At 44.7% G+C, this 27,568-nt stretch overlaps 1 protein-coding gene, 1 non-coding gene and 1 pseudogene across 2 annotated transcripts; 1 reads left to right on the top strand and 2 right to left on the bottom strand.

Moving 5' to 3' along the window:
* The first annotated feature begins 2,436 nt into the window (after positions 1-2,436).
* LOC136493080 (uncharacterized) lies at positions 2,437-5,880 on the top strand. The gene is made up of 5 exons (XM_066489122.1): positions 2,437-2,717; positions 2,826-2,899; positions 3,779-3,908; positions 4,234-4,539; positions 5,345-5,880. Exons 1-5 carry the CDS (start codon positions 2,598-2,600, stop codon positions 5,612-5,614), a joined length of 900 nt encoding a protein of 299 aa, XP_066345219.1. The 5' UTR covers positions 2,437-2,597; the 3' UTR covers positions 5,615-5,880.
* A 453-nt stretch (positions 5,881-6,333) lies between these two features.
* On the bottom strand, positions 6,334-6,406 carry TRNAR-ACG (transfer RNA arginine (anticodon ACG)). Its single transcript has one exon. It is a non-coding gene; the product is annotated as a tRNA-Arg (tRNA).
* Positions 6,407-7,052: 646 nt separating this feature from the next.
* LOC136490694 (sugar transport protein MST1-like) lies at positions 7,053-11,450 on the bottom strand (annotated as a pseudogene).
* Positions 11,451-27,568: the final 16,118 nt, after the last annotated feature.

Here is a 27,568-nt window from a genome sequence, read left to right as displayed (position 1 = left end):
TGATTTTTTTCTAAATTATACCCACGCTGTGAATAACTCTAGATCTCAGAACCAAACCCTTATGACGCTTCACAGTATGGATGGCCGCACAGACAAACACTCGGCAAAAGACCTGATGTCAAACGAACGACGTCCAACATTCATGTAGGCGGAGTTGAGAAATTTCTTCTTTCTGGTGTCTTCCTTCTTCTTCTTTCTGCCACCGAGAATGAGGAAGATCGATCTAAAACTTATTCTCCCTAGTCCTTCATCGTGGCCAGATCTAACCACAATAAAAGGGAGAAGAGACCGGAGAAAATTAATCCATAGCGACAACACCATCTTCGCCTTGATGTCGCCGTCCGAAAATAAAAGTTTTCATATTGTCATACCAGTGAGGATGCTGACGTCGTAGTTGTCAGCCCTTATCTTCAATAGAGCCGTCATGGAGAAAACGATTTCACCATGCCCTCTTGCCGTCGCCGGAGAGGAAGAGGAGGAAATAAATCTCCAAAACCAAAAAACTTGACATGGAGAGACCTTAACCTTAAAGATTCGATCTATTGAAAAAAAAAACTTATTAAAAAACGATGGATCCCCACTTTCCCCGGCCTCCGACGATATGCCGGAGGGGGAAAGGAGGTGAAACAGCTGTGGTAGAGGCGGTGGACGATGGCGGCGGCGGTGGGGGGGGGGGGGGGGGGGGGCTCGGAGTCGCTAGATGCCAGGGCACTGCAAGCTAGTCGCTTGATCTAGTGGCAAGGTGCCTTCAGGTCATTGGAAGGGTAAAGCAATGGCATGTGATGAATGAATTACCTTATGGATCACTAGTGAGACTGGTGGCTAATTAAGTTATGTAGTTAGTTTGATGAGCCTATAATTAAATGATATGAAGTTGATGAATTAGATATGTTTAGTATTATTTGTGACAATGAACCGGTTATATTTGATGAGCTATTTATGTTTGAATTTGTTCCGTGAATCGTGACGATGAACTGTACTAGTTGTGATGGTGAGCCATTTATCATGATCTAGCTCACACCCGCATGATCTAGCTCACGCCAGATTCATAAATAATTATATATGTTGATCATAATTATATGTTAATATCTAGTTACTATATGAAATTTCACTATATTTCTTTATGATGAATTCAAGACAATGGCCAAATGATGAGTAGAGCACATGAAGGTGGGAACGGCTAGCATGACATGCTTTCATATTCAACAAATATGAAACCGTTCTCTGAATCTTCGTTTCCAGAGGCATTTGGATAAAACCGCTCTGTATATCTTTCTACCCTCCAATAACTTTTCTATATCTTGTACGAACTATGCAGAGCCAATTCCGCTCTCTATCTTTGGCTAACAAGAAATCCAGAATATAGGATGACAATATTTTTATTTGGAGTTGTTGGAGGGTATTTTATCATCAAAATCTCTATTTTTGTTAATTAGAAGGCATATAAAGAGACTCCTGGAGTTGCTCTTACACAACCTTAGAGCATCTCCGAGAGTATTTCTAAAATTACTCTCTAAATCATCATTTACAGAGTCACTTAAGTAAAAATAGTTTTCTATATCTTTATACCCTTGATCATTTTTTCTATATCTTGTACGCATTGTAGATAATTATCTTCGCTTTCTATCTTTGGCTAACGAGTAATACATAATAGATGATATCTATGTTTAGAGATCCAAGGCTGGAATTTTTTTTTCAAACAAAATCTCAACTCTTGTGAATTAAGAACAGGCTTTTGAAAATGCTCCTAGGTGTTGTGCTAACAGCCTGGCCCCACGTGGGCCCAAGCTGTCAATGGTTGAGCGTAGCTTCCGTACGAAGCGAGAGCGCATGGCCGCAGCCCGCAGCGCACCGTCTGGTTCTGGAGCGGCGAGCCTAACGTGCCCACCGGCACCCCGCTCGGACAGGATCCTCTGCATTAGCATCCGAATCTATTCGTCCCATCACACCCACTCATCATCGACCACGACTCCAAAGAAACGCTAAAACCTTTCGAACACACGGATAAGGGATCCACTGCTCCCCGCCCGACGCCTTCCCGGGCCTTGTTTAGATCCCATCAAAGTTCCAAGTTTTTTCACTCTCTCTATCACATTAATTTTTAGCCGCTTGCATGGAGTATTAAATGTAAGTAAAAAAAATAACTAATTACATAGTTTAGTTGGAAATCACGAGATGAATCTTTTGAGCCTAGTTGATTCATGATTGGACAATATTTACCAAATAAGACAAAAATAATACTATTTATTAGGTTAAAAAAAATTGCAATCTAAACAAGACCCCAGTCGAACCTACTCCTAGGAACCAAGACACACCGACAGGTGGCTCTAGTACCAAGTGGTCCCACATGTCAGTCGGTTCAGCGTCACTGTTTCGTGAGGGGAACAGGCATGGATGGGTACCAGTACAAACCAGTGGCAGGCAGCGGTGTCACCGGCAAAAAATTTCGAAACGAGAGGTATCGTGAGGTGTCATTTCGCTCCCTGAAGAAATCGCGAGAGGGAAGCGTGCCGAGCTGAGCAGGCAGGCGGTAGTGGCCGAGCGAAAGCATCCTCGATCTCGTAGCTGCCGCCGCTCGGTAGGAAGGAAGGAGAGCAATGGAGAGGGCGGTGCCGGTTCGGAAGCCGCACACCAACACGGCCGACCTTCTCTCCTGGTCGGCCACGGGCCCTGACGCATCCGCCTCGCCGGCCGCGTCCTCCCGCCCCAGCCTAAAGGTTTGTCGTTGCCTATTGATACCCTACCCGCGTTGGTGTGTTGTGAATTGATTGTTCATCTGTTTCCGCGCTATGCGGCTGACTTGGGGGGTGATGATGTGTGAGCAGCCGGCCGCGGGGATTACGCCGGCGATGTTCGGCGCGCCGGTCACCGAGCAGGAGGTCGAGGATCTGAGCAAGAGGTGAGATCTGGGGCATCCCCTTCCGCATTCCGTGTTGATCCGCTCGATCTGTGTCGTTTACTGCATTCTACTTTAGTTATTAATCCGATTCCGATCTGATCTAGCGATGCGTATCTACGTGTGCGTGCGTGCGTGCTCTGTTCGGATGTGTGCTCCTGCCGATCTAGCCGATGTCTCAATTCAAACATAGCAAGCCTGGTTGCTCTGGTTTTGGCGTGAAGGCCATTCTACAGTGGATGGGGTTTAGCGAGGAGAGGCAGCTGCATGTTTCAATGCTTGTGACACCTTCCCATGGTGGTAGCTGGAGAGCAGTCGCTTGCAGGCGGTTGGTTCATGTGAAGGCTGGGCCGTGCTGGTGGGGTACGGTGCAAGTGTGTGACACTGCTAGTGTCCAACGTCATGGTATCAGTAGTGTATTGTAGATGGCGCTAGACTCTTTTTAGTACTGACTGAAAGGGATTTCAAGGATGCAGAACACAAGTGCCCAATTTGAAATGTGGACATTTCCAGATTGTTGATGTGATGGCAGGCTGTGTGCACCGACTCCTTGATGTAGGCTGTAGCGGTGTCACTGCCTGTTTAACATGTTTCTTTAGAAAGTATCGACACTTCTGTTTTACACTGGAGGGTGTTGCAAAATTTCAGGCAACTAGTGACAAACCTTGTGCATGTTTCTTTTAGAAATTCGTGTTTTACATGAAAATGTGTACCTGACAGTTCTGTGATTCAGTGTCTGCATTGGACGATGGTAGACAAACTGCTGGGAATGTTCTAGTCTATGTAATTTTCAGCATTGCTTCCAAATTTATCTGGCCGTTTCTTCAGAGAGATAAAATATATTGAACAGTGAACACTAACCTTCGTGTTGACCTATTGTAGTGAAAGGAAATTTTGCTCTGGCTCAAAGTTGAAAGAAATGAGTGGGAGTGGGATTTTCGCTGAGAAGAGTGAAAATGGTGATTCAGAGGCTTCAAATCCTTCTAACAAGACTTCCTTGAGGATGTACCAGGTACTGGTCTTATTCAGATCCTTCTACTGAAACCTATTCTCCCCTCCTTAGCATTACTGTGCTGATCCATCCCAGTACATGTTATATGTTTATGTGGATGGAATGCCAAGTTGATGCATATATTTCTGTTAAGGAAATGCACTATAACTGATATTTCAAAGGAACTGCATCTTCCAGAACTTATATTTCTCACGTTGTGCTAAGTTTAGGTTTATGTAACTTTATGCTTGACTATAGATTTTGTATCTCTAATTATTTTGCATTGATTGATTCTATTTGACAGAAGAATTGTTTTCTTACTATGTGAGTCGACTTTTCATGACAGCAAACTGTGACTGGAATAAGCCAGATTTCATTTAGCGCCGATGGAAGTGTTTCACCGAAGAAGCCATCGTCGATACCTGAGGTGGCTAAGCAGCGAGAGCTTAGTGGTACCCTGGAAGATGCTGATGCTAAAATAAATAAGCAGCTTTCTGAAGCCAAGACCAAGGAGCTTAGTGGCAGTGACATCTTTGGTCCACCTCCTGAGATTCCTGCCAGGCCATTGGCTGCTCGTAACATGGAGCTACAAGGAAATGTCGACTTTTCACTTCCCCAGCGAAGCGTCCACACATCAGTTAAAGTATCTAATGTAAGTGACATTAGAAGATGACCTTCCTACTGATGTTTTGATGCATATTTCATTTAGTTCTTGGCTATGCCCTACCCAGCCAAAGGCATAAGCATAATGTAGGAAATTTGGCTCTTCATGTCATGGAATATGTCATGGAAACAGATTTCAGCTCCAACTTAATATGGTTTGTACATGGCTGAACATTGGCAGGCTAGTATTCCATTTTTGCACAATTATTTGTATGGATTTTATTTGTTTTATGTTCAAATGATACAAATATTTGAGTTGCTAGCTATTTGTACTGTATAACTAGTGATCCCTATTTGATGTGTTTGCATGAATAGGGTACTGTGCTTTTGCATACCTACTTGCTGAATACTAAGTTAGCATACCAGTGCATGCTGGTGCTTTTTATACTAACAATCAAATCTGTCTATGGTAAAATGTCTGTCCTAGAATTCAAGAATTCAAAGCTGGGCTTTTAGACTGTTGCTTGAATCTTCTCCTCTAGCATGATAATGTCCTAATTTGATATGCTTAATAGTTATTTGTACCATAATTCTATAGGATAATATGAAAAGGAAAATTTTGGTGTTTATGTTACGAAGAATGTGTTTGTAAGCCTTTCATATGAAATACACTAGCTAGGCTAACAGCAGTGCATAGAACAATCCCTCATGTTTTACTTGATGTCGTTCTCATATGACTTGATATTCTTGGGAAACCATCGTATTTACCCCTTTGAACAAAAGTTATATGTTTTTCTTCATGTTAGCATGAATGAATATCTTCCCCTCTGACTCTATGCAAACTTATGCTGCAGCCTGCCGGAGGTCCAAGCAACATCTCATTCAGTGAAGAGCCCGTAGTGAAGACAGCAAAGAAAATCCACAACCAGAAGTTCCAGGAGCTGACAGGTAACAACATCTTCAAGGAGGACGTCCCTGCCTCAGCTGAGAAGTCTCTGAGCTCTGCGAAGCTGAAGGAGATGAGCGGCAGTGACATCTTTGCTGATGGAACGCCAGCTCCCCGAGAATACCTTGGCGGCATCCGCAAGCCCCCTGGTGGCGAGAGCAGCATCGCCCTGATCTGATTGTTCCGGACTGGCTACAGCTCCCCTCGTCACTGAAGCTTGCAGAGAGTGCATTTCTTGACCTCTTGGTTCTCCAATCGTGTGGGGGATCATAATTTATGTTGGGTACTCGTTAGTCTAATATAATGTAGAGTCAGCAGAATCTGACTCGGTCACTCGTGTCATCTGATACGCTGGTGTGTGATCTCTCAACTTTGATTCTTGCTACATTATTATGTTATTAGTACACCCGAACTGGAACTTATGCAATAATTATTTTGGACTCATTTCTGGGCTTATGGCATCATAGGATGTTTTGCTTGTGCTGATGTTTGACGCAAAAGGTCCATACTCGTCTTCTATCTGCACTCTTAAACATTTGTTTGCAAATTGTGGACCAGATTTTGTATCATTTGGTAACAAAACCCTTGGAAACGAAGATTAAATATCCAGAGTTGTTTTTCTATAGCTGCTTCACGCCACGCCTAAAAAATGTAAACACCCCAGTTGATGCTAAGGGTGAAATAGTATATAACTCAAAATAAGGGTGAAATAGTAAGTCAAAAAAACAAGAACCGACATCCCAGTGATTTTAAGGGTAAAATAGTATAAAAGTATAAGTATAAGTCAAAAATAAGGAGTGTACATGTCAAAAATAAGGGTGATGTTAAGTATAAATGAAACAGTATATACTCCGTATAAGTCAAAATAAGGGTGAAATATAATTCAAAAAACACGAACGACTCCGCTGGGGATCGAACCCAGAATCTCTGGTTCCGTAGACCAGCGCCTTATCCATTGGGCCACGGAGTCTTTGTTGTTGCAGTTATTGTTACTTTATATTACTATGAAATAATAGCAGCCCTCTTATTATATTCAAATCTTGCATGACGTATCACGGGAAACACGGACAAGAAGACGTATCACGGGAAACACGGACAAGAATACGCACTAGTTTCGGTTGAGTCTATCTACCCAACAACTATGTGTCTTATACAGTTTCAACACATAATTTTTTTTACACCATAGAATTAAGATCCAACAACTTCCATCTGCCTGACAATCATAAGATCACAGATCTACAAATCCACATATCACACTAAACAATTTTTTTATGCAAGGACAAGAGGACAAGGTCATCACCACCTGCCTTGCGCTCGGGACCAGGAAGCTGCACCACCGTTATCTGCTCCGACAAGACTGGGACGCAGACATGACACAACCACCGGCTTGCCCGCCGTTATCACCACCTGCCTCGCGCTAGGGACCAGCAAGCTTCTCCGACAAGACTAGGACGCAGACCTGACACGACCACGGCTTGGTAGACGAACGCAGGCAACGATACAGTAGACTAAAAATCTATGTGTTTTTTAGTGCTTAAAACACACGTGTGTTATATAGCATTTCTGTTTCAGTTTTAGTCCACACACAGCTCTTGCTCAGACAAACGAACAGAACAGACAAACTGAAGCCATTCACATTCACAAACAGAACGTCCGAGGAAGCGTGTTACGTCCACAACCGAAGCGCCACTCTGTCACTCATCAGGGGTCCTCGGCGGCCGTCTTGGCCAGGCGGCGGCTGCACGAACCGTCTCCAGTACCAGTGGCGCTCCCAGATGGCGCCCATGGCCTCGAGCGGCACCCCCTTGGTCTCTGGCAGGAATGCCACGACGAAGGCGGTCATGACGGCGACCCAGGCGGCGTAGTAGATGAAAGTGGCGTACTTGAGCGTGCACAGCATGGAGAGGAACGTCTGCGTGAGCAGGAACGTGCCGCCCAGGTTGACGGCCACGCTGATGCCCTGCCCCGCGGACCGGATCTCCACGGGGAATATCTCGCCGGGGATCACCCAGGAGAGCGGGCCCCACGACCACCCGAACGCCGCCGAGAAGACGCACGTCAGCGCCAGCACGGCCAGGGAGTAGGGCCTGGCCATGGCGGACTCGCCGTGGGCCCCGATCTGGGACCCCATGATCCACGCGACCGCGACCTGGCAGATGATCATGACGAACCCGCCGGTGAGGAGTAGCGGCCGGCGGCCGTACCGGTCGACCGTGACGGTGGACAGGAGCGTGGAGCCCAGGTTGACGGCGCCGAGGATGACGGCGCCCATGAGCGCGGCGTCGCTGCCGAACCCGGCCGTCTGGAACAGCACGGGCGAGAAGAAGGCGATGACGATGACCCCCGTGAGCTGCTGGAACAGCGGCACAGCCACGGCCATCGCCAGGTGGTGCCGGTGCTCCCGCCTGAGGATCCGCCGGAACGCGCCTTCCTCGTGGCCCCGCGCGGCCTCCACGGCTCGGGCCACGTCCTCCAGCTCCGCGTCCACGTCCGCCTTGCTGCCCCTGACGCGGCGGAGTGCGGCACGGGCCTCCTCCACGGGGCGCCCGCGCAACAGGAGGCTGCTGGGCGTGTCCGGGATGAGCAGCGCCCCCGCCAGGATGACTGGCGGCGGGCGCCGCGGCCAGGCCCAGCGACAGGCGCCACCCCCACGTCGGGATACGCGAGGTGCCGTAGTTCACCAGGTTCGCCGCCAGGTTGCCGAAGCTGAGGAAGAGCTGGAACCCCGTCGTGAAGGCGCCCCGCCACTTGGGTGGCGCCGTCTCCGCCAGGTACACAGGCGCCGCCTGCCAGCCATGCATTTGTCAGTTGTCACGCAACATTAGCGCGTCGTAACACACCGTACGTGAGCACCGTACGTTTGTCACGCACGTGTCATCATGATGCATCATCACAATTCACACACAGTACTTGCAAAAGATTAATAACATGGGTCCTGCGATTGCGTCTGAAGTCAACCAGCTGGACAGCCAACTACTCCAAGAAAGCCGGATGCCTGCATGAGGTGCAATGCAGGCCGCGGGGCCTGAGAGCGACGTGTGCTGGCTCAAAACCAACCACTAGCCCTAGCTACCTCGAGGGACAGTGCATGAGCAAACGAAGCAGGACGGAACGTTGCAACAACCTTTCCCATCTCCTCGTGCTACAGTGTCAATTGCTTCTTTTGTCTGTCGCCAACTACTCTTCTTTGGTGGAGGTGGACAGCACCTCTCACTTCATGTCTTGTGCAGGAATTCATTTTACCCGAGTCACTTTAGCTAGCCTTTATTGCGAAACATACTAAATATATATACTCGCATCACTTCAGTTCTAAAAATAAATACTTACCATGTCAAAAGTCAAAACCACAATGGGACAAATTTTTTTACCATTTGTGTGCAACAACATGTTTACTTTTCTATTTGAATTCCGGTCAAGAAGAACGCTAACTACTTGTACGTACTACTAATATCTTATAGGCAGCTGGGGACTAGTACATAATTACATAACCACAACTGGAGCTGTGGACCATGAGTTTGATTGGGGATACTCCCTACTCCCTCGTCCATTCTAAAAAATGAAGTCGTTTTGGAAAAGGCTTGGGTCAAACATTAGGAATATAAATCATAAATAACTTTTAAGTTGTTGAGTTTGGAAATATGAAAACCATATGTATAGATTTGTCTTGAAAAATACTTTCAAAAAAATTTACATATATCACTTTTTAATAAATATCTTTATAAAAAATAAGTAGTCAAAGTTATGCTTTGGAGACCATGTCGCTGTCCAAAACGACTTCATTTTTAAGTATGGAGGGAGTACTCGATAAAGTAGGCTCCGCTTTAGAGTAGGGTAGGTTATCTATCCATCTATATAAGTTGACAACAACGTAACAACGCACATCATCAAGATAATACAAAGTCCACTTTATTAGGGCAAGAGTATTGGTTTGACAATGCACACTAATTAAGGGCAAGTGTATGGGTTTTATTTGGCCATCCTATTTCAGCAGTGTAACGAAATGCAAATGGTGTGCTAGTGGCTCTTATGGTTGTGTGTCATCGTCTACACATGCTCTGCCAAAAAGTCGCCTATCATCTAAAAAAGTTTGCTTATTATTATTGGAACCAAGTACTCCTATCAAATTTTTAACTAAAAAAAGGAACCTAAGTTACAGGGTCAGTTTAAGACCATGGAAGGGAACTAAGTTTTGTAGTTTAAGGGCATAACAGCTGCTGCCTGCTACAAGACTATTTGACAATATTTGATTTTTTTTTTTTTGGCGAATGACAATATTTGATTTCTTTGCAAGTTCCGGACTAGGTAGCTAGAAAGATGATTGCTCCTGAAATATCATCATGCTGCGAAGACATAATTTTACTTGTAAAACTTAAATTTTGTATTGTTTGTTTATCCAAAAATAGTCAAATTATGTCATATTTTTTAAATTTAAAAAGTACAAGAGTTGATCGATAGATTCAAATTCAAATGAATTTCGAGGCGATGTTGATTTTGTAGCAATTGACAATATAGTGCAGGAGAAATAGTGTGTGTGTGGATGGAGGGAGTATATATACTAGTACTAACGAAGTACTCGTAGTAGTTTTGTTAATCAGCCCCGGATAGTGGCTGCACAAGCTGAACTGTCATCTAGTGTAATACTAGTACTTATGTCATTTGTGTGTTATTAACAAAGAAAAGAATGGAGTGCCTGCCGGCATGCAACACCTGGTTGGTAAAGCCGATGCCGAAGCCCAGCAGCATGCGTCCGACGATGAGCATGGCGATGTTGACAGCGGCGGCGTTGACGGCGGCGCCGGCGAAGAAGAGCGCCCCGCCCGCGAGCATGACGGCCTGCCTGCCGATCGCCCGGGTGACGCGGCTGGCGACGAGCGAGGCGGCCAGCCCGGCCAGGTACAGCGACGAGGTGAACGCCGTGAGGACGTGGCTGTCGTAGAGGCAGTACTCGTCCCGGCGCGCCGCGGCCATCCGGCGCAGCACCCCCGGGAAGAAGCGCGACAGGAACGACTCCATCGCCGTCACGCCCCCCGAGATGCCGATGTCGTAGCCGAAGATGAGGCCGCCGGAGGCCGCCATGAGGCAGGTCACCACGATGGAGAACGTCACCCGCCCGCCGTAGTCGACGGACGGGCCGGCGGCCACGGCGAACCCGCCCCCGGCCATGCTGCTCGCTCGCTCTCGAGCGCAAGCGGCTGTACCTACTACGCTAGCTACCACTCGTCACGGAACAGCTAGTCAGCTAGCTAGGCGATGCCATGCGTTAGAGGCCAAGTACTGAGGTATTTATACCACTGACGAGTACTGCATCAACGTGAGCAAGTCGTTAGGTGAGCGCCCTCATTCCCTCACCAAACTGCTCGATTCTCTTGCAAGCCCCAACGGACCTCGAGCATGCGAGTGAGAAGCTCCTAGCTAGCTACCCCATGGATGGCGACGTTTGGAGTAGTAACAGATGAAGCACCGTGGTCTGCGAGGCTTGTCAGGGATGAATTCGGCTAGCGTTTGGAGCGACAAAACTAAGCAGGGCGGCCGGACCACCGGGCGCCGAATGAGTTTTTTCTGTCTGCCTGTGGTTGGCACTTTACTCGTCCCCGGAACTTGGCTTCGTGTGGTGGAAGACTCTCTCTTCTTTGGGGGCGCTCGTGGGGCTGTCTGGGGTTGAAAATGCGCGCCGGAAGCTTGCCGGCAGGTGTTGCCTTTGGGAGAGAAGGAAACGGCAGATTGTTGAGATTAATTGATGGGCCACCAGAATGCATAGGATAAAATTAGCTTGTCGAAGGCATGGGTGTTTGACGCCGAAAATCAACACGCGAAGTCGCCAATGACTATTTGCTTCACTTTCGTAGAAGCGCCACGACTAGTTTTCGAGCAAACTAGTAAAGAGATTTTCGATTACGGCGAAGAACCGGCTGCTTCACAGGCAAGAACAGCAAAGGATACTCCGATTCGCTGGAGCGTGCGGCTTGTTTGCGGGAAACTAGCAAAATATAGCTACTAACCTAGATGCGAAAAGTAGACGAAGAAAATAAATGAATAGAATAGTGATAATTTGTTTTTGGACGATGTTGGATCCCCCTCTACCGGCCTTAACCCTACATATATATAGGGTGATCTAGACTTTGATCTCCACGCACGAGTCTGTGGACTCCTTCCTCTGTCCGCTCAGTTCCTCAGAATCTCCGTGGTGCACGGCATGCACAGTGCGTCCGCCCGCCATGCGCAGGACGTGCTCGGTCATCACTAGCCACCGTCCCTGCACCTGCATGTCTCCTGGATTCTTGCGCATGCACCGGTTGCTGCATCTCGCCTTCATATGACCAGAATATACGCCCTGACCCTGTCCGTCGTGATCCACCTGAACGAGCGACGAGCCGCGCACCGCATTTCCATGCAAAATGTTATCTGGTGCTTGATCCGATCCCCGCGACAGCTTTCTTGTTGTCCGTTTCCTGATGACGCAGTTTTCTTGTTGCCCGTTTCCTCAGGACGCACATTTCCTGGACGGCTGGACTACCGCTGCATGCACGCGTTACTGTATTGCTTGCATTTGAGTATAAATGACCAGTATGCGCTTGTTGCTCCTATGCATGCACACGTAGCTGCCGTTTATTGCACTTGGACAATATTAAACAATTAGGGAGCAATTAATGCCTTGACATGTCAGCCATGGTTAAAACTAAACCTGCTTCATCTCCCCTTTGCTTTGCTAATCACCAGCCAAGATTAACATTAAATTTAACCGGCTTCATTTGTTAATTAAACATATCAGTATGCCTAAAACCTGTGGTCGTTAATTTCTAATAGATTAATCAGGCCATTAACAATATTGGCTAGCCGACTGATCATTTTAAAAATCATGAGAGCTTTACCAATCACAACCAAATTTGATAACTAAGCCGAATTAAGCTTTTGAATTTAATTAATCTGGCCAAATAAATTTCCTAAGCATACTAGAACGCTCAAGCTATAAAAAGATGTCAAGTTTGGTTGTCAACAATGGGCAAACCACAACGCATTGGATAAAATTGGCCTGTCGAAGGAATGGGCACAAGGAGTACATGCGAAAAAGTCCTTTTATCATCGTGATCGTCAAACTCCAAAACTAGATATCTTATCCCATCGACTTTCAAAACTGTATAAATTATCTCCCTACTCTGGTTAGAAGTGGTTTTCAAAGTCGTTTCATCCTCTTTTAGTTTAAAAAATTCCAATAATACCCAATAAGATTTTTAAACCACAAAGAATGTCTTTAGGTTTCTGAATATTCCGTGAAAATCCTAGAAATATATTGTAACAGAACCGACCAATTATATGAAATTAAGTAAGAAAATCATCCGCCAGAACAGACGATTTAGCAAACTTAAGCCCGTATAACCCGGTAGTCTGTGAAATCACGAATGATTCCAAACCAACTCACATACCAGCCAAGATCGTAATAAGTTTAGCGGTCACCATCACATATTACATAAAAGTTCGCATCTCAGATACATCAGAGTTTAAACATAGTTATTACAAAATGAGTTCAAATAGAAGTAGCGGAAGCCATTTGTTCAAAACCATACACACTCACACAGAGTTCAAATACAGTGCTAGCTAATGATCATCTCCAACAAAAGCATCAGACGAAACGTAAGGAGTGACCATGCCCATGGTCCTAAGCATCACCCATCGCAGGATAAAGGCAGTTGATACAGTAGCCGTAATACATCTGTCCATCTGCAACAAGTGAGAATAAAACCCTGAGTACGAGAAGGTACTCAGCTAGACTTACCCGACATAACCGAAAATAAGTGACACCAAGGATTATGAAGGGCTTTATAGTAGGGTAGCTGACTCATTTGCAAAAAGAAGCATTTTTAGCATTTTAAGAACATTTTCAAAAGCATTATTGTCAAGTTAATTATTATTAACCTGTCGACTACATTTGCACCTATACTAGAGCAAGCATGTGATTAAGCAAATAATGATAACCAATGATCATTAACAACTTCTATAATGTCATATTCCTTATAACTGTCCAAGTGTTCCATCAACATTACTACGATGAAGTCACTCAAGTCAAGTGCTCACTATCCAGGAGCGATGGCGATTCGAATCGATTCCTAACCAGCTGGTGATTTATTCCTTATACAAACCTCACTCACCCGCTAAAGTGAGGTATCGGTCACCGAGTCAACTATCCAGGAAAATCTCGAGTTTGCTAGGAACCATATGTACCCGGGGGCCGACCGACTGCCCTTTGGTCTTATCATCGCGCCCCTGTGTCCTACCACACCTGCTCCGGCACAGTGCGCTGCGGGCAATCTACTCGGCCCGAATAATCTCCTAGCTTTACGGTCGAAAGGTACTTTATTCGGCCAGGTAAATGTAAGGCATGCGTTCAACATGACTCGAGGCCCAACAACGGTCGGTCCTTAATCGACACAGACGGAAAGCACTACAGTCCAAAACTCTGTAAGTCTCCGTCCAGTCTCAACTTCATTTAACACTTAGTTATACCATGACTACATAGTTATCCAAGCAGATCCAAGTAACCACCTATAGCTCACAGGTGACAGGAAATCACCCGACTTCTACCGGTCTAAGCGAGCTAAGCATTGACTCGACTATGGATACCAGGGTAACAAGGATATAATATAACAAAGGTAGACGAGGTATAATGCAGCAACGGTTGCAAACAACTCTTGAACGTAATGCATCAATTAAAGTAAAGCATTTAATTAATAATTGCAAATCGGGGAGAAAAATGCTCCGGGGCTTGCCTCTCTCGAAGGAGCTCGGGCGGTGATCGGGGCACTCCGGAAGTTCCTCAACGTCCTCCTCGTCTGCTTCGGTCACTTCCAGTGGCTGCACCTCGAGCTCCTCGGGTATGACGACTGGGCTCTCGGTTTGCGATCCTGTATGATGCATGTGCGTAAGTGCTTATGCAAAAAGTGCATCGGATGAAATGAACACAATGGATATGCTTGAATGCAAGGTAGTCAACATCATCCAAGAACATGTACTACAAGCACATGTCATCTACTGCATTCTCTTCTACTACTAATATGCTAAGTCAACACATCTCATTAAATGCTTCAAAGATACACCAAAGCTTCACTAATGTTTTAATTATACATAAAGCAACATTTGATTAAACCCTAATTAATAATAGGTTTGAATAGCAACATCTATTTTTATAGTTTAGAACAATCTTAGAAAATTACCATAGCACAGTACTACCCTAAGTAGTCTACCATTAAATTTTTATGACATTTGAATAAGTGGAGTAGCCTACACAAAAATAACAAGCTATGGCATAATTATGAACATGAAAATACTTTGTATTATGAAAAGTGTCAAACAACAGATGTAATATTTTTCCTATGTTCCATACAGTAAATAACCACTGTACAAAAATTATCACATGCATATTTTATACAAATTTTGCTCTCTAGCAAAAATAACAAAAATCAGCCATTAAAGGCACTTGAACTACACCTCACAATTTTTCTATAGGACATGCATGGCATATATTTTTCCTAGGAAGTACATTACACAAGAAGAGTAACAAACTTGGAAGCATATTTTTCTGATACATATAGGTTTTACTACACATTTTACAAGATATCAGCAATATCAAGAATTAATTAAAGCTCTACAGAAAAGTATCTAAAAAATGACATGCAATAATTTTATCATGTAGATCTAGTGACAAGCAACACAACAAAATTTGTTTCAACAAATTTGGAGCCAAAATGAGTACACAAACATTTTCTAAAGTATTTCTCTTCTCAAATAATAAAAGAAAAACCGAAAACAATTTTTCCTATTACTACTGGGCCGGCCCATGGGAACGACTGGCCCACGATCGCTTTCGGCCTGCGCAAACGAGCGGAGGGGAAGGGCTCTGGCCTGGCTTGGGGCTCTGGCCCAAGGCCGACTTGGCCCAGCTCGGCCGAGGCGAGACGCCACGCCACGCCGGCGTTCCAGACGCCACGGCGGTGCGGCCGCTGCAAGCGGGCCGGCGGCCGTTGCCGACCACGACCGGGCAAACAGGCATGAGCACTGGGTCTGCAAGAAGATGGTGAACCCAAGTGGGTTACCCAAGGGGATGGAGAAGGGACGGAAGAAGCCCTTCCACGGCGAGGTCAAGCGCGGCGCCGCCATGACCGACGGCGGCGAAAACACGCAAGGCCGCTATACCTTGCTCAAATGGTGTCCCTGCACCGAGCACCAGGTGCCGGGGAGCGAGGCGGAGCGACGTGTGCTCGATTGCGGGCAATGGTGGACCATCGGTGACCAATTTTGCCGGTGGGGCTGCGGTGGCGATGGCGGCGCGAGCAGAGCTCAGTGCGGGGCGAGGTAGAGACGCAGCGCGGGAGAGGAAATGAGGAGTGCTGTGAGAAGCGGAGCTACGGTGGCTTGAAAACAGCAAGGCACGCTTGCTTGCGGGGGCCATGGGACGCCACCCGGCCGGCGTCGCCGGCATGCGCTCGCCACGCGGCGCGGCGTGCTTGACGCGATCGGACGCGTACACGCGCGTGGGGGAAGAAGGAAGCCAGCGCGCAAGGTGGGCTAGGCCGAGGCGAAGGCGCAGCGCAGGGTGGATCGTTGGGGCGGCTTCGGCTGGTGGGCCAGAAGTGAGGCGACGACCTATTAAAGGAGAGAAACAATTTTTCAAATTCTATTTTCAATAAATTTTCAAATATCAGTTTTCAAATACCCTTTTGAGCAAGAAAATGACTTCTTTTGAAAATGGCCCAAAAATAAAAGTTGCTTAGAACTTAATCCTCTACAACTTTGCTTTAGGGACCAACTAAAAATTTTGCATAGATTTTGAATTGGGAAGTAAAAGCTAAATAGGGAGGATTTTTGACCATTTTCAATAAAAATTTCAAATGCATATTTTGTCAAAAGTTTGAATACAAACTTTGCTCCAAAAAATGGTGCTAAATAATTTTAGATGATTTACAATTATAGCCAAACACGTTTTACTAACATAGCAAGCATAATTAGGGCAAAATAACTCTAAACAAGTGTATGCAACATTCATGTTTCACGAGCATGTTTCATATGTTTCGAAGCATGGTTTCAGTTATTATTTACATGATTAGGCATGGATACTTAGGATGCTTGATGATGCACAATATGCATGATTTGAAGTGCCTAAATGCTTGTATAACACCAGGGTGTTACAGCCCTCCCCTCTTATAAAAATCTCATCCTGAGATTTGGGTTATGAACCATTTGTTATAAAAATCTTCATAAGCTTTTTGTAGATATTCTCCCATTTCTCAAGTTGCATCTCCCTCATCATGGTGATTCCACTGTATCTTGTATGTTTTCACCACACTATTCCGAGTAGCATATTCTTTAGTGTCTAACAAACAGACCGCTTGCTCATGATACACCAAATCTGATTTGAGTTGGATACCCCGAGGTTCTATTTTTTCCTCCGGAACACGCAAACACTTCTTGAGATGTGATACGTGGAAAACTGAGAAGACGGTACTCATTGTCTCAGGTAACTCTAACTTATAAGCTACTGGACCTCTTCTTTCCAAGATCTTGTATGACCCTATGTATCTAGCGGCAAACTTTCTTCGGACTCCAAACCGTTTCTTCTTCATTGGCGTGACCTTCAGATAAACATAGTCACCAACTTCAAACATAAGGGGTCTCCTTCTTTTGTCTGCATAACTTTTCTGACGTGATTGGGCCGCCTTCATATTTTGTTGGATAATATGAACTTTCTTCTCGACCTCTTCTACAAAGTCAATGCCATAATACCTTCTTTCTCCTGGCTCGACCCAATTCAGTGGTGTTCTACATTTTCTGCCATACAAAGCTTCGAATGGAGCCATCTTGATGCTTTCTTGATAACTATTATTGTAAGCAAACTCAGCTAATGGTAACCATGACTCCCATGAACCCCTAGAAGACAACACACATGCTCTTAACATATCCTCTAGAACAGCATTCACTCATTCAGTCTGACCATCTGTCTAAGGATAATAAGCGATACTACGAATCAAACTAGTTCCGAAGCCTTTGTGCAAATGTTCCCAAAAGTGAGCCATGAACTGTGGCCCTCTATCAGATAATATAGTCTTTGGTATACCATGCAACCTCACAATTTCTGCAATATACTTCTCGGCATATTGAGGTGGTCGATAAGTTGTCTTGACAGGTAAGAAATGAGCGGTCTTGGTAAGATGATCCACAATCACCCAAATCGAATTATGTCCCTTTTGAGTAGTGGGCAAACCCAAGATAAAATCCATACTTATATCATCCCACTTCCAACTAGGTACGAACAAAGGTTGCAACAAACTGACAGGTTTCATATGAATAGCTTTCACTCTACAACACGTGTCACATCTGGTAACATAAGCTGTAACTTCTTTCTTTATCTTGGTCCACCAATAACGAGGTCTTAGTTCTTGATACATCTTACTACTTCCTAGATGGATAGATAGCTTAGAAAGGTGAGTTTCATTCATGAATTTATTCCTAAGCTCTTGATCCTTGAGAGCCACAAGATGGTTGTCAAACCATAACACGCCCTGTTCATCCACTTTAAAGTGCTTAGATGGCTTTTCTTTTATTTTCTCTTTGATGTGGAATATTCCCTTATCTATTTTCTGGCCTTCTATTATCTTACTCTCCAAAGAGCAACTAATCTGAATACTATGTAACACAGCAGGATGCATCAGATCGAACCCATCTTCAAGTAATGGCTGCACATTCAAGCAATGTGACTTTCTGCTCAAAGCATCTGCCACTACATTGGCCTTTCCAGGATGATATTGCACATTCAAGTTGTAATCTTTGATCAATTCCAACCATCTTCGCTGTCTCATATTCAGCTCGGGTTGGGTAAAGATGTACTTGGGACTCTTGCGATCTGTGAAAATATTGCACACATTACCAAGTAGATAATGTCTCCAAATTTTTAGGGCATGCACAACTACAACAAGTTCAAGATCATGTGTCAGATAGTTGACCTCGTGCTTTCTCAATTGACGTGAGGCATAAGCAATGACTCTTCCTTCTTGCATAAGAACATAGCCCAATCCAGTTTTTGATGCGTCGCAAAACACATCAAATAGTTTCTCAATGTCCGGTTGTGCTAGAACAGGAGCAGTGGTCAATAGTTTCCACAAGGTGTGGAAAGCTGCTTCACACTCCTCTGTCCACACGAACTTGTGATCTTTTTTGTAGCAGACTTGTCATCGGCTTGGCAATCTTCGAGAAGTCCGGTATAAAACGACGATAGTAACCGGCTAATCCTAAGAAACTTCTAATCTTAGGAACTGTGGTTGGTGCCTTCCAATCCATAACCTCTTGCACCTTACTTGGGTCGATTAAAACTCCATTTTTGACAGAATGTGACCCAGGAAAGGAACTTTCTTCAACCAGAATTCGCATTTGCTAAACTTAGCATACAACTTATGATCTCTAAGTCTGGTCAAGATAATTCTTAGATGCTCTTCATTATCCTTCTCGTTCTCGGAGTACACCAAAATGTCATCAATGAACACAACCATGAACTTATCCAATTCTGGCATGAAAACTGTATTCATCAAAAACATAAAGTATGCAGGAGCATTTGTCAAGCCAAAGGACATGACAAGATACACATACAAACCGTATCTGGTGGAAAATACGGTTTTCGGTATATCTTGTGGCCTAATCTTGATCTGATGATAACCGGATCTCAAATCTATCTTTGAGAATACCTTAGCCTTGGCTAATTGGTCAAACAAAACATCAATATGAGGCAAGTGATACTTATTCTTAATGGTTACAACGTTAAGTGGCATGTAATCCACACACATTCTCAACGTGCCCTCTTTCTTCTTCTTCACAAACAAGGCGGGACATCCCCATTCAGACTTGCTTGGCCGGATAAATCCCTTTTTGATAACTCTTCTAGTTGCTTCTTCAGCTCAACTAATTCATCTGGAGGCATCTGATAGGGTCTCCTTGAAATCGGAGCTGTTCCGGGGATTAACTCAATTCCAAACTCAATATCCCTATCTAGCGGAAGACCAGGTAGCTCATCCGGGAATACATCCAGAAACTCACACACTACCAGAATCTGATGAATATGAATAACTTCAGTAGCACATGTCACACTTATAAGGTCTGTTCTCTGAGGCAATGGTACTTGGAAAGTACCCTCACCCAGGGGATCCTTAAGGGTAAGTACCCGACTTCCGGTATCTATAACTGCTCCCCAATCCTTCATCCAATTCATCCCTATAATGACATCTAGAACTAGTCCAGGCATAACTATCAAGTTCACTCGAAACTTTCTGCTACCTAATTCAAGGGTTGCCCCTCGAACCATCCGATTGGTCAAAACATCAGCCCCTGCTGAACTTATACGGTAACCATAACCCAATTCTATGCATAGTTGTTCATATTTCCATGCAAATGCTTGACTCATAAAAGAATGCGATGATCCAGAATCAAATAGAACAACTGCAGGGTTTTGGTTGATAGGAAACTTACCAGCGGTTACGGGCTCTCTCTCAGGAATCTCATCCACAGTCATACTATGCACCCGAGTAGGATAGGTCTGCTGCTTCTTCTTGGGCGGATATGGACAGAACCTTGAGAAGTGGCTGGGTTGATCACAATTGTAGCAGGATCCCCTTACTGTACCAGCAGATCCCACAACTCCCTTGGAATTGCCCTGTACCGTAGTTGCGGCTGCCTTGTTAGACTATACTGCCATCTTGTAAGGCTTCTGTGGTCCCCTAAAATTCTGACCTCTCTGCTGTGGTGGCCTGAACCTAGCGCTAGGTGCAGATGGACAATAGGGAGGACGACCTCCTGTAGGTGCTCTTGCTTGGGATGGACCACCTTCTAGGGCTCTCTTGCGAGTCTTGGCTATGGTGCTGACGTTGTTGTTCTTTTCCTGCTTTAGACAATCACTGATGAAGTCATTGAATCTAGCACGGGTGTTGGTACCCACATGCTTCATCATCTTTGGATTGAGTCCTCTCTTGAAACTGGTGATTCTCTTAGCATCAGTGTCAACCATGTTGGGAGCATAATGACACAAGTTATTAAAAGCATGCAAATATTGTGTCACAGTCTTGGTCCCTGATTCAATGCCAAGAACTCTCCCAACTTTATCTCGGTCAGCCTAGGTGGAATATAAACTCCACAGAAGGCCTCAGCGAACTCTCTCCACGTAATCTGAACATTTGGAGGGAAGGTGGTGCGATGGTGCTTCCACCACATTCCCACCGGTCCTTGCAACTGATGTGCAGCATACTCAGTCTTCAATACCTCAGTCATCCTTAGTACATGGAATTTATCTTCCATAGTGTTGATCCATTCTTCAGCATCGAGTGGTTTTGTTGCTTCCTTGAATATTGGCGGCCTGGTGTCCATAAAATCTTTAAAGCTGCTATACTGATTCACCCCAATGCCACCACCCTGATTGTTATTGCGCTGAACATTGTTGGTGATAGTATGTAGAAAATCCTCCATGTTCTTTTGGGACTGTTCCGTGTTGCGCTGACTCCCGAGCAACTGTGCGAGGAACACCTCTGGGGTGAGCGGGGGAGGAGGTGGCAAATGCGGTTCATGGGGGGGCTCATTGTTGTTGCCGTGGTTTCCACCACCACCACCCGTCCCAGCACCATTAGTACCGGTCTCAGTGGCCTCATAAGTGGTACGGTGAGTATTTGTCACCTGCATATTTCAGCAACAAATAATGATTGAGTGAAGCTGTAATAATTGTGAGTGAAGGAAAAATTATGCCGTACTGAATTTACTGGAGAGAATAAATTCATACAATAAAATAGAGGCACAATAATCGCATCCCAATTAAAACAACATCACTAATTAAATTACTTCAAAAGCAAACATCACGTCCATACAACCAAATTGCCAGCATACATACACTGGATTTTTATGTGTTCAGAAATTGCATTACTAGCCAAGTTCCAATCATATGCCAAGTCTCATAAGTTCGAAGCAAGATACATTAGGTTACATGCCAACAAAAGAAAGGTCATCGCGACAGGACCTAAACACTAGCGCAAGGCAACTAGCCTACTCCTTGGGGCCGTCGTCGGGGTCGGAGATGTCACCATCGCCCCTAGGTGAAACTATAGGCTCGTCCTCGTCGTTGTCGTCGATGTCCATACCAGCGGCGTCTAGAGGAGCATATGGGCCAACCCCATTGTAGAGCACGTGAAACTCCTCGTGTAGGTTGACATTGTACTCCTCTAGCTCATCGACCCTCTGCAGCAGAAGGTCCCTCTCATTCTAGGCTTCATTCCTTTCCTAAACCAACTGTCCAATCATGCGATCTGTATTGTTGTTGGCCTGAGTCAACGTATGCGCCCGCTGCATAGCTCTATCACCTCTCTCTACTGCCTAGTCCTGCTGTAAGCTCATATCAGCCAACTGCTTCTGCAAACTAGCTATAGCACATGCCTGCTTCTTCTTCTGCTTTCTTACCTTGAGCTTATCATGACTACGTAAGCTAGTCAAAGTCTAGTAGGTACTCTCAAGACCCTCATACGCGCTGATGGCGGCGAACATAGCACTCATAACATGGTTGTCGCTAGCCTATCCCTCAGCTAGACCTCTGACCAAGGCACTTCCCTGAGGCTGAACCCAAATAGCATCACGAGGATCATCCCTAGGAAAGGTGCCAGCTAGAGCTACTGCAAGCTCACTAGGAAATCTGCTCATGATATCCCTGATGACACGGAAAGCTGCTCCCTCTGCACCCTCAATAGGAGTGCGACCCTCAAACTCCAAGTGCTAACCATCCCATTCTAGAGCATCACCAAGGGCAAGACCTATGATCTCTACCACTGCAAGTCCATCCTCTGCTAACTGGCTCTCATTCCAAGAGTACACCGGCTCTTGACCCTCTGGGTACCCCACATCATGGAGCACTCTCCAAAGCAAGGTCAGCATGCCAAACTTGCTCAAGAAGGTGTCCATGGTGCGGTGCTCCCTCAGGGCCAATGGATGTCGAGGTGCTCTTCCTCCGATGGACTTATGGGCAGTCTGCTTCGTGCGGGCCATCTATAGCAAAAGTTCTTTTATTACCCCGCGGGAACATATTTTAGGTGATACAACTTTTATCAAAATGAGATAATCAATTTATAAGGGGAGGAATGCGTGACATGAATGAAATGCACAAGTAATATGATGTATGTACATGCCGTACGTTCTCACAAACTTATGAAATAAATAATTTCTAGCGATGAATTCGGTGGCATACAAACGATCTCTCAAATACGTATCTAATACGTTCTACACGATAACGTTGTTATGTACTTGCAGAAGATTCATTTCAGCCCAATTCCCAATGAATACATAAAAGCAGTAAATTTTATCTACACGCTCTACACGAATCCCCAGATACGTGTACAGTGGTAGTAACTACCCGAACCATCGTTCTATTGATGGCATCGTCTCAACAGATGGAATACCCACACATGAGATACCTTTGTAAAACATGCGTAGAACATGTAATTACTCCAGCATCATATAAGCATTCACCCTAGATCAGCGGTGTATCCGATCATGCTCTCACAGCTCACACTTACCGAGGCGTAGAGGCAAATGATCCATACACTACCACTCAAACAAGTGACACTCATACAATAGCACGCCGTATGAGCAACAAAAGAGAAATATGATGCAAGAACCCCAAGTCAGTACTTAATTAAGCCACCTAGAGTCCTTAACTGGGCATAAAGGATATGGCCACTAGCACACTTTTTAGTTTGGAAATCATGTTTTTCAAATGCCTTTTTGTTTTAAATACACTTGTGAATAGTAACACGCTAAACCATGCTCTGATACCAATTGTAACAGAACTGACTAATTATACGAAATTAAGTAAGAAAATTATCCGCCAGATCAGACGATTTAGCAAACTTAAGCCCGTATAACCCGGTAGTCCGTGAAATCACAAAGGATTCCAAACCAACTCACATACCAGCTAAGATCATAATAAGTTTAACGGTCACCATCACATATTACATAAAAGTTCACATCTTAGATACATCAGAGTTTAAACATAGTTATTACAAAACAAGTTCAAATAGAAGTAGCGGAAGCCATTTGTTCAAAACCACACACACTCACACGGAGTTCAAATACAGTGCCAGCTAATGATCATCTCCAACAAAAGCATCAGACGAGATGTAAGCAATGACCATGCCCATGGTCCTAAGCATCACCCATCGTAGGATAAAGGCAGTTGATACAGTAGCCGTAATACATCTGCCCATCTGCAACAAGTGGGAATAAAACCCTGAGTACGAGAAGGTACTCAGCTAGACTTACCCGACATAACCGAAAATAAGTGACACCAAGTTTTATGAAGGGATTTATAGTAGGGTAGCTAACTCATTTGCAAAAAGAAGCATTTTTAGCATTTCAAGAACCTTTCCAAAAGCATTATCGTTAAGTTAATTATTATTAACCTGTCGACTACATTTGCACCTATACTAGAGCAAGCATGTGATTAAGCAAATAATGATAACCAATGATCATTAATAACTTCCATAATGTCATATTCCTTATAACTGTCCAAGTGTTCCATTAACATTACTACGATGAAGTCACTCAAGTCAAGTGCTCACTATCCAGGAGCGATGGCGATTTGAATCGATTCCTAACCAGCTGGTGATTTATTCCTTACACAAACCTCACTCACCCGCTAAAGTGAGGTATCGGTCACCGAGTCAACTATCCAGGAAAATCTCGAGTTTGCCAGGAACCACATGTACCCAGGGGCCGACCGACTGTCGTTTGGTCTTATCATCGCGCCCCCGTGTCCTACCACACCTGCTCTGGCACAGTGCGCTGCGGGCAATCTACTCGGCCCGAATAATCTCCCAGCTTCATAGTCGAAAGGTACTTTATTCGGCCAGCTAAATGTAAGGCATGCGTTCAACATGACTCGAGGCCCAACAACGGTCGGTCCTTAATCGACACAGACGGAAAGCACTACAGTCCAAAACTCTGTAAGTCTCCGTCCGGTCTCAACTTCATTTAACACTTAGTTATACCATGACTACATAGTTATCCAAGTAGATCTAGGTAACCACCTATAGCTCGTAGGTGACAGGAAATCACCCGACTTCTACCGGTCTAAGCCAGCTAAGCATTGACTCGACTGTGAATACCAGGGTAACAAGAATATAGTATAACAAAGGTAGACAAGGTATAATGCAGCAACGGTTGCAAACAACTCCTGAACGTAATGCATCAATTAAAGTAAAGCATTTAATTAATAATTGCAAATCAGGGAGAAAAATGCTCCGGGGCTTACCTCTCTCGAAGGAGCTCGGGCGGTGATCAGGGCACTCTGGAAGTTCCTCAATGTCCTCCTCGTCTGCTTCGGTCACTTCCTGCGGCTGCACCTCGAGCTGCTCCTCGGGCTCCTCGGGTATGACGACTAGGCTCTCGGTTTGTGATCCTGTATGATGCATGTGCGTAAGTGCTTATGCAAAAAGTGCATCGGATGAAATGAACACAATGGATATGCTTGAATACAAGGTAGTCAACATCATCCAAGAACATGTACTACAAACACATGTCATCTACTGCATTCTCTTCTACTACTAATATGCTAAGTCAACACATCTCATTAAATGCTTCAAAGATACACCAAAGCTTCACTAATTTCTTAATCATACATAAAGCAACATTTGATTAAAACCTAATTAATAATAGGTTTGAATAGCAACATCTATTTTTATAGTTTAGAAAAATCTTAGAAAATTACCATAGCACAGTACTACCCTAAGTAGTCTACCATTAAATTTTTATGACATTTGAATAAGTGGAGTAGCCTACACAAAAATAACAAGCTATGGCATAATTATGAACATGAAAATACTTTGTATTATGAAAAGTGTCAAACAATAGATGTAATATTTTTTCTATGTTCTATACAGTAAATAACCACTGTACAAAAATTATCACATGCATGTTTTATACAAATTTTGCTCTCTAGCAAAAATAACAAAAATCAGCCATTAAAGGCACTTGAACTACACCTCACAATTTTTCTATAGGACATGCATGGCATATATTTTTTCTAGGAAGTACATTACACAAGAAGAGTAACAAACTTGGAAACATATTTTTCTGATACATATAGGTTTTTCTACACATTTTACAAGATATTAGCAATATCAAGAATTAATTAAAGCTCTACAGAAAAGTATCTAAAAAATGACATGCAATAATTTTATCATGTAGATCTGGTGACAAGGAACACAACAAAATTTGTTTCAACAAATTTAGAGCCAAAATGAGTACACAAACATTTTCTAAAGTATTTCTCTTCCCAAATAATAAAAGAAAAACCGAAAACAATTTTTCCTATTACTACTGGGCCGGCCCATGGGAACGACTGGCCCACGGCCGCTTCCAGCCCACGCAAACGAGCGGAGGGGAAGGGCGACGGCCTGGCTCAGGGCTTCGGCCCAAGGCCGACTTGGCCTAGCTTGGTCGAGGTGAGACGCCATGCCACGTCGGCGTTCCAGACGCCACGGCGGTGCGGCCGTTGCCAGCGGGCCAACGGCCGTTGCCAACCAGGACCGAGCAAACAGGCGTGAGCGCTGGGTCCGCAAGAAGATGGCAAACCCGAGCGGGTTACCTAAGGGGATGGAGAAGGGACGGAAGAAGCCCTTCCACGGCGAGGTCAAGCGCGGCGGCGCCATGACCGACGACGGCGAAAACACGCAAGGCCGCTATACCTTGCTCAAATGGTGTCCCTGTAGTGAGCACGAGGTGCTGAGGAGTGAGGCGGAGCGACGTGTGCTCGATTACGGGCAATGGTGGACCACCAGCGGCTAATTTTACCGGTGGGGCTGCGGTGGCGATGGCGGCGCGAGCAGAGCTCGGTGCGGGGCAAGGCAGAGACGCAGCGCGGGAGAGGAAATGAGGAGTGCAGGGAGAAGCGGAGCTGCGGTGGCTTGAAAACAGCAAGGCGCGCTTGCTTGCGGGGGCCACGGGACGCCACCCGGCCGGCGTTGCCAGCATGCGCTTGCCACGCGGCGCGGCGTGCCTGATGCGGTCGGACGCGTACGCGCGCGCGGGGGGGGGGGGGGGGGGGGGGAAGAAGGAAGCCACCGCGCGAGGTGGGCTGGGCCGAGGCGAAGGCGCAGCGCGGGGTGGATCGTTGGGCCGGCTTCGGCTGGTGGGCCAGAAGTGAGGCGGCGGCCCGTTTAAGGAGAGAAACATTTTTTCAAATTCTATTTTCAATGAATTTTCAAATATCAGTTTTCAAATACCCTTTTGAGCAAGAAAATGACTTCTTTTGAAAATGGCCCAAAAATAAAAGTTGCTTAGAACTTAATCCTCTACAACTTTGCTTTAGGGACCAACTAAAAATTTTGCATAGATTTTGAATTGGGAAGTAAAAGCTAAATAGGGAGGATTTTTGACCATTTTCAATAAAAATTTCAAATGCATATTTTGTCAAAAGTTTGAATACAAACTTTGCTCCAAAAATGGTGCTAAATAATTTTAGATGATTTACAATTATAGCCAAACATGTTTTACTAACATAGCAAGCATAATTAGGGCAAAATAACTCTAAACAAGTGTATGCAACATTCATGTTTTACGAGCATGTTTCATATATTTTGAAGCATGGTTTCAGTTATTATTTACATGATTAGGCATGGATACTTAGGATGCTTGATGATGCACAATATGCATGATTTGCAATGCCTAAATGCTTGCATAACACCGGGGTGTTACATATATTAGGACACGAAAAACCCAAAATAGAATACATAGAACTCATGAAAGGATCTCAAAAAGCTTCAAAAATTGATTTAGCTTTAAAAATGGGAAAAGAATCAACAAAATTTTTGAAACAGTCTAATTGATGTTTAAACATGTTTTTAATATTTTCCACACTAAAACACGAAATACAACTAGCATCAATACATTAAGGATTAAATGTAGTTGCATTTTTGCTGGTTGCATATCATATTTTTGTTGTGCAAAGATTTCAAAACATATATATTTAGACATCAATTAGAATGTTTTGGGGATTTTCTAATTTTTGGGATATTTTTCTATTTTCCTAGAGCTAAATCTTATTTTCTAAAGCTTCGAGAGATAGGTTTAC

The sequence above is a fragment of the Miscanthus floridulus genome, chromosome 11 (genome assembly GCF_019320115.1).
Source record: "Miscanthus floridulus cultivar M001 chromosome 11, ASM1932011v1, whole genome shotgun sequence".
Classification (NCBI taxonomy): domain Eukaryota; kingdom Viridiplantae; phylum Streptophyta; class Magnoliopsida; order Poales; family Poaceae; genus Miscanthus; species Miscanthus floridulus.
This window is presented reverse-complemented; position numbering and strand designations above follow the sequence as displayed.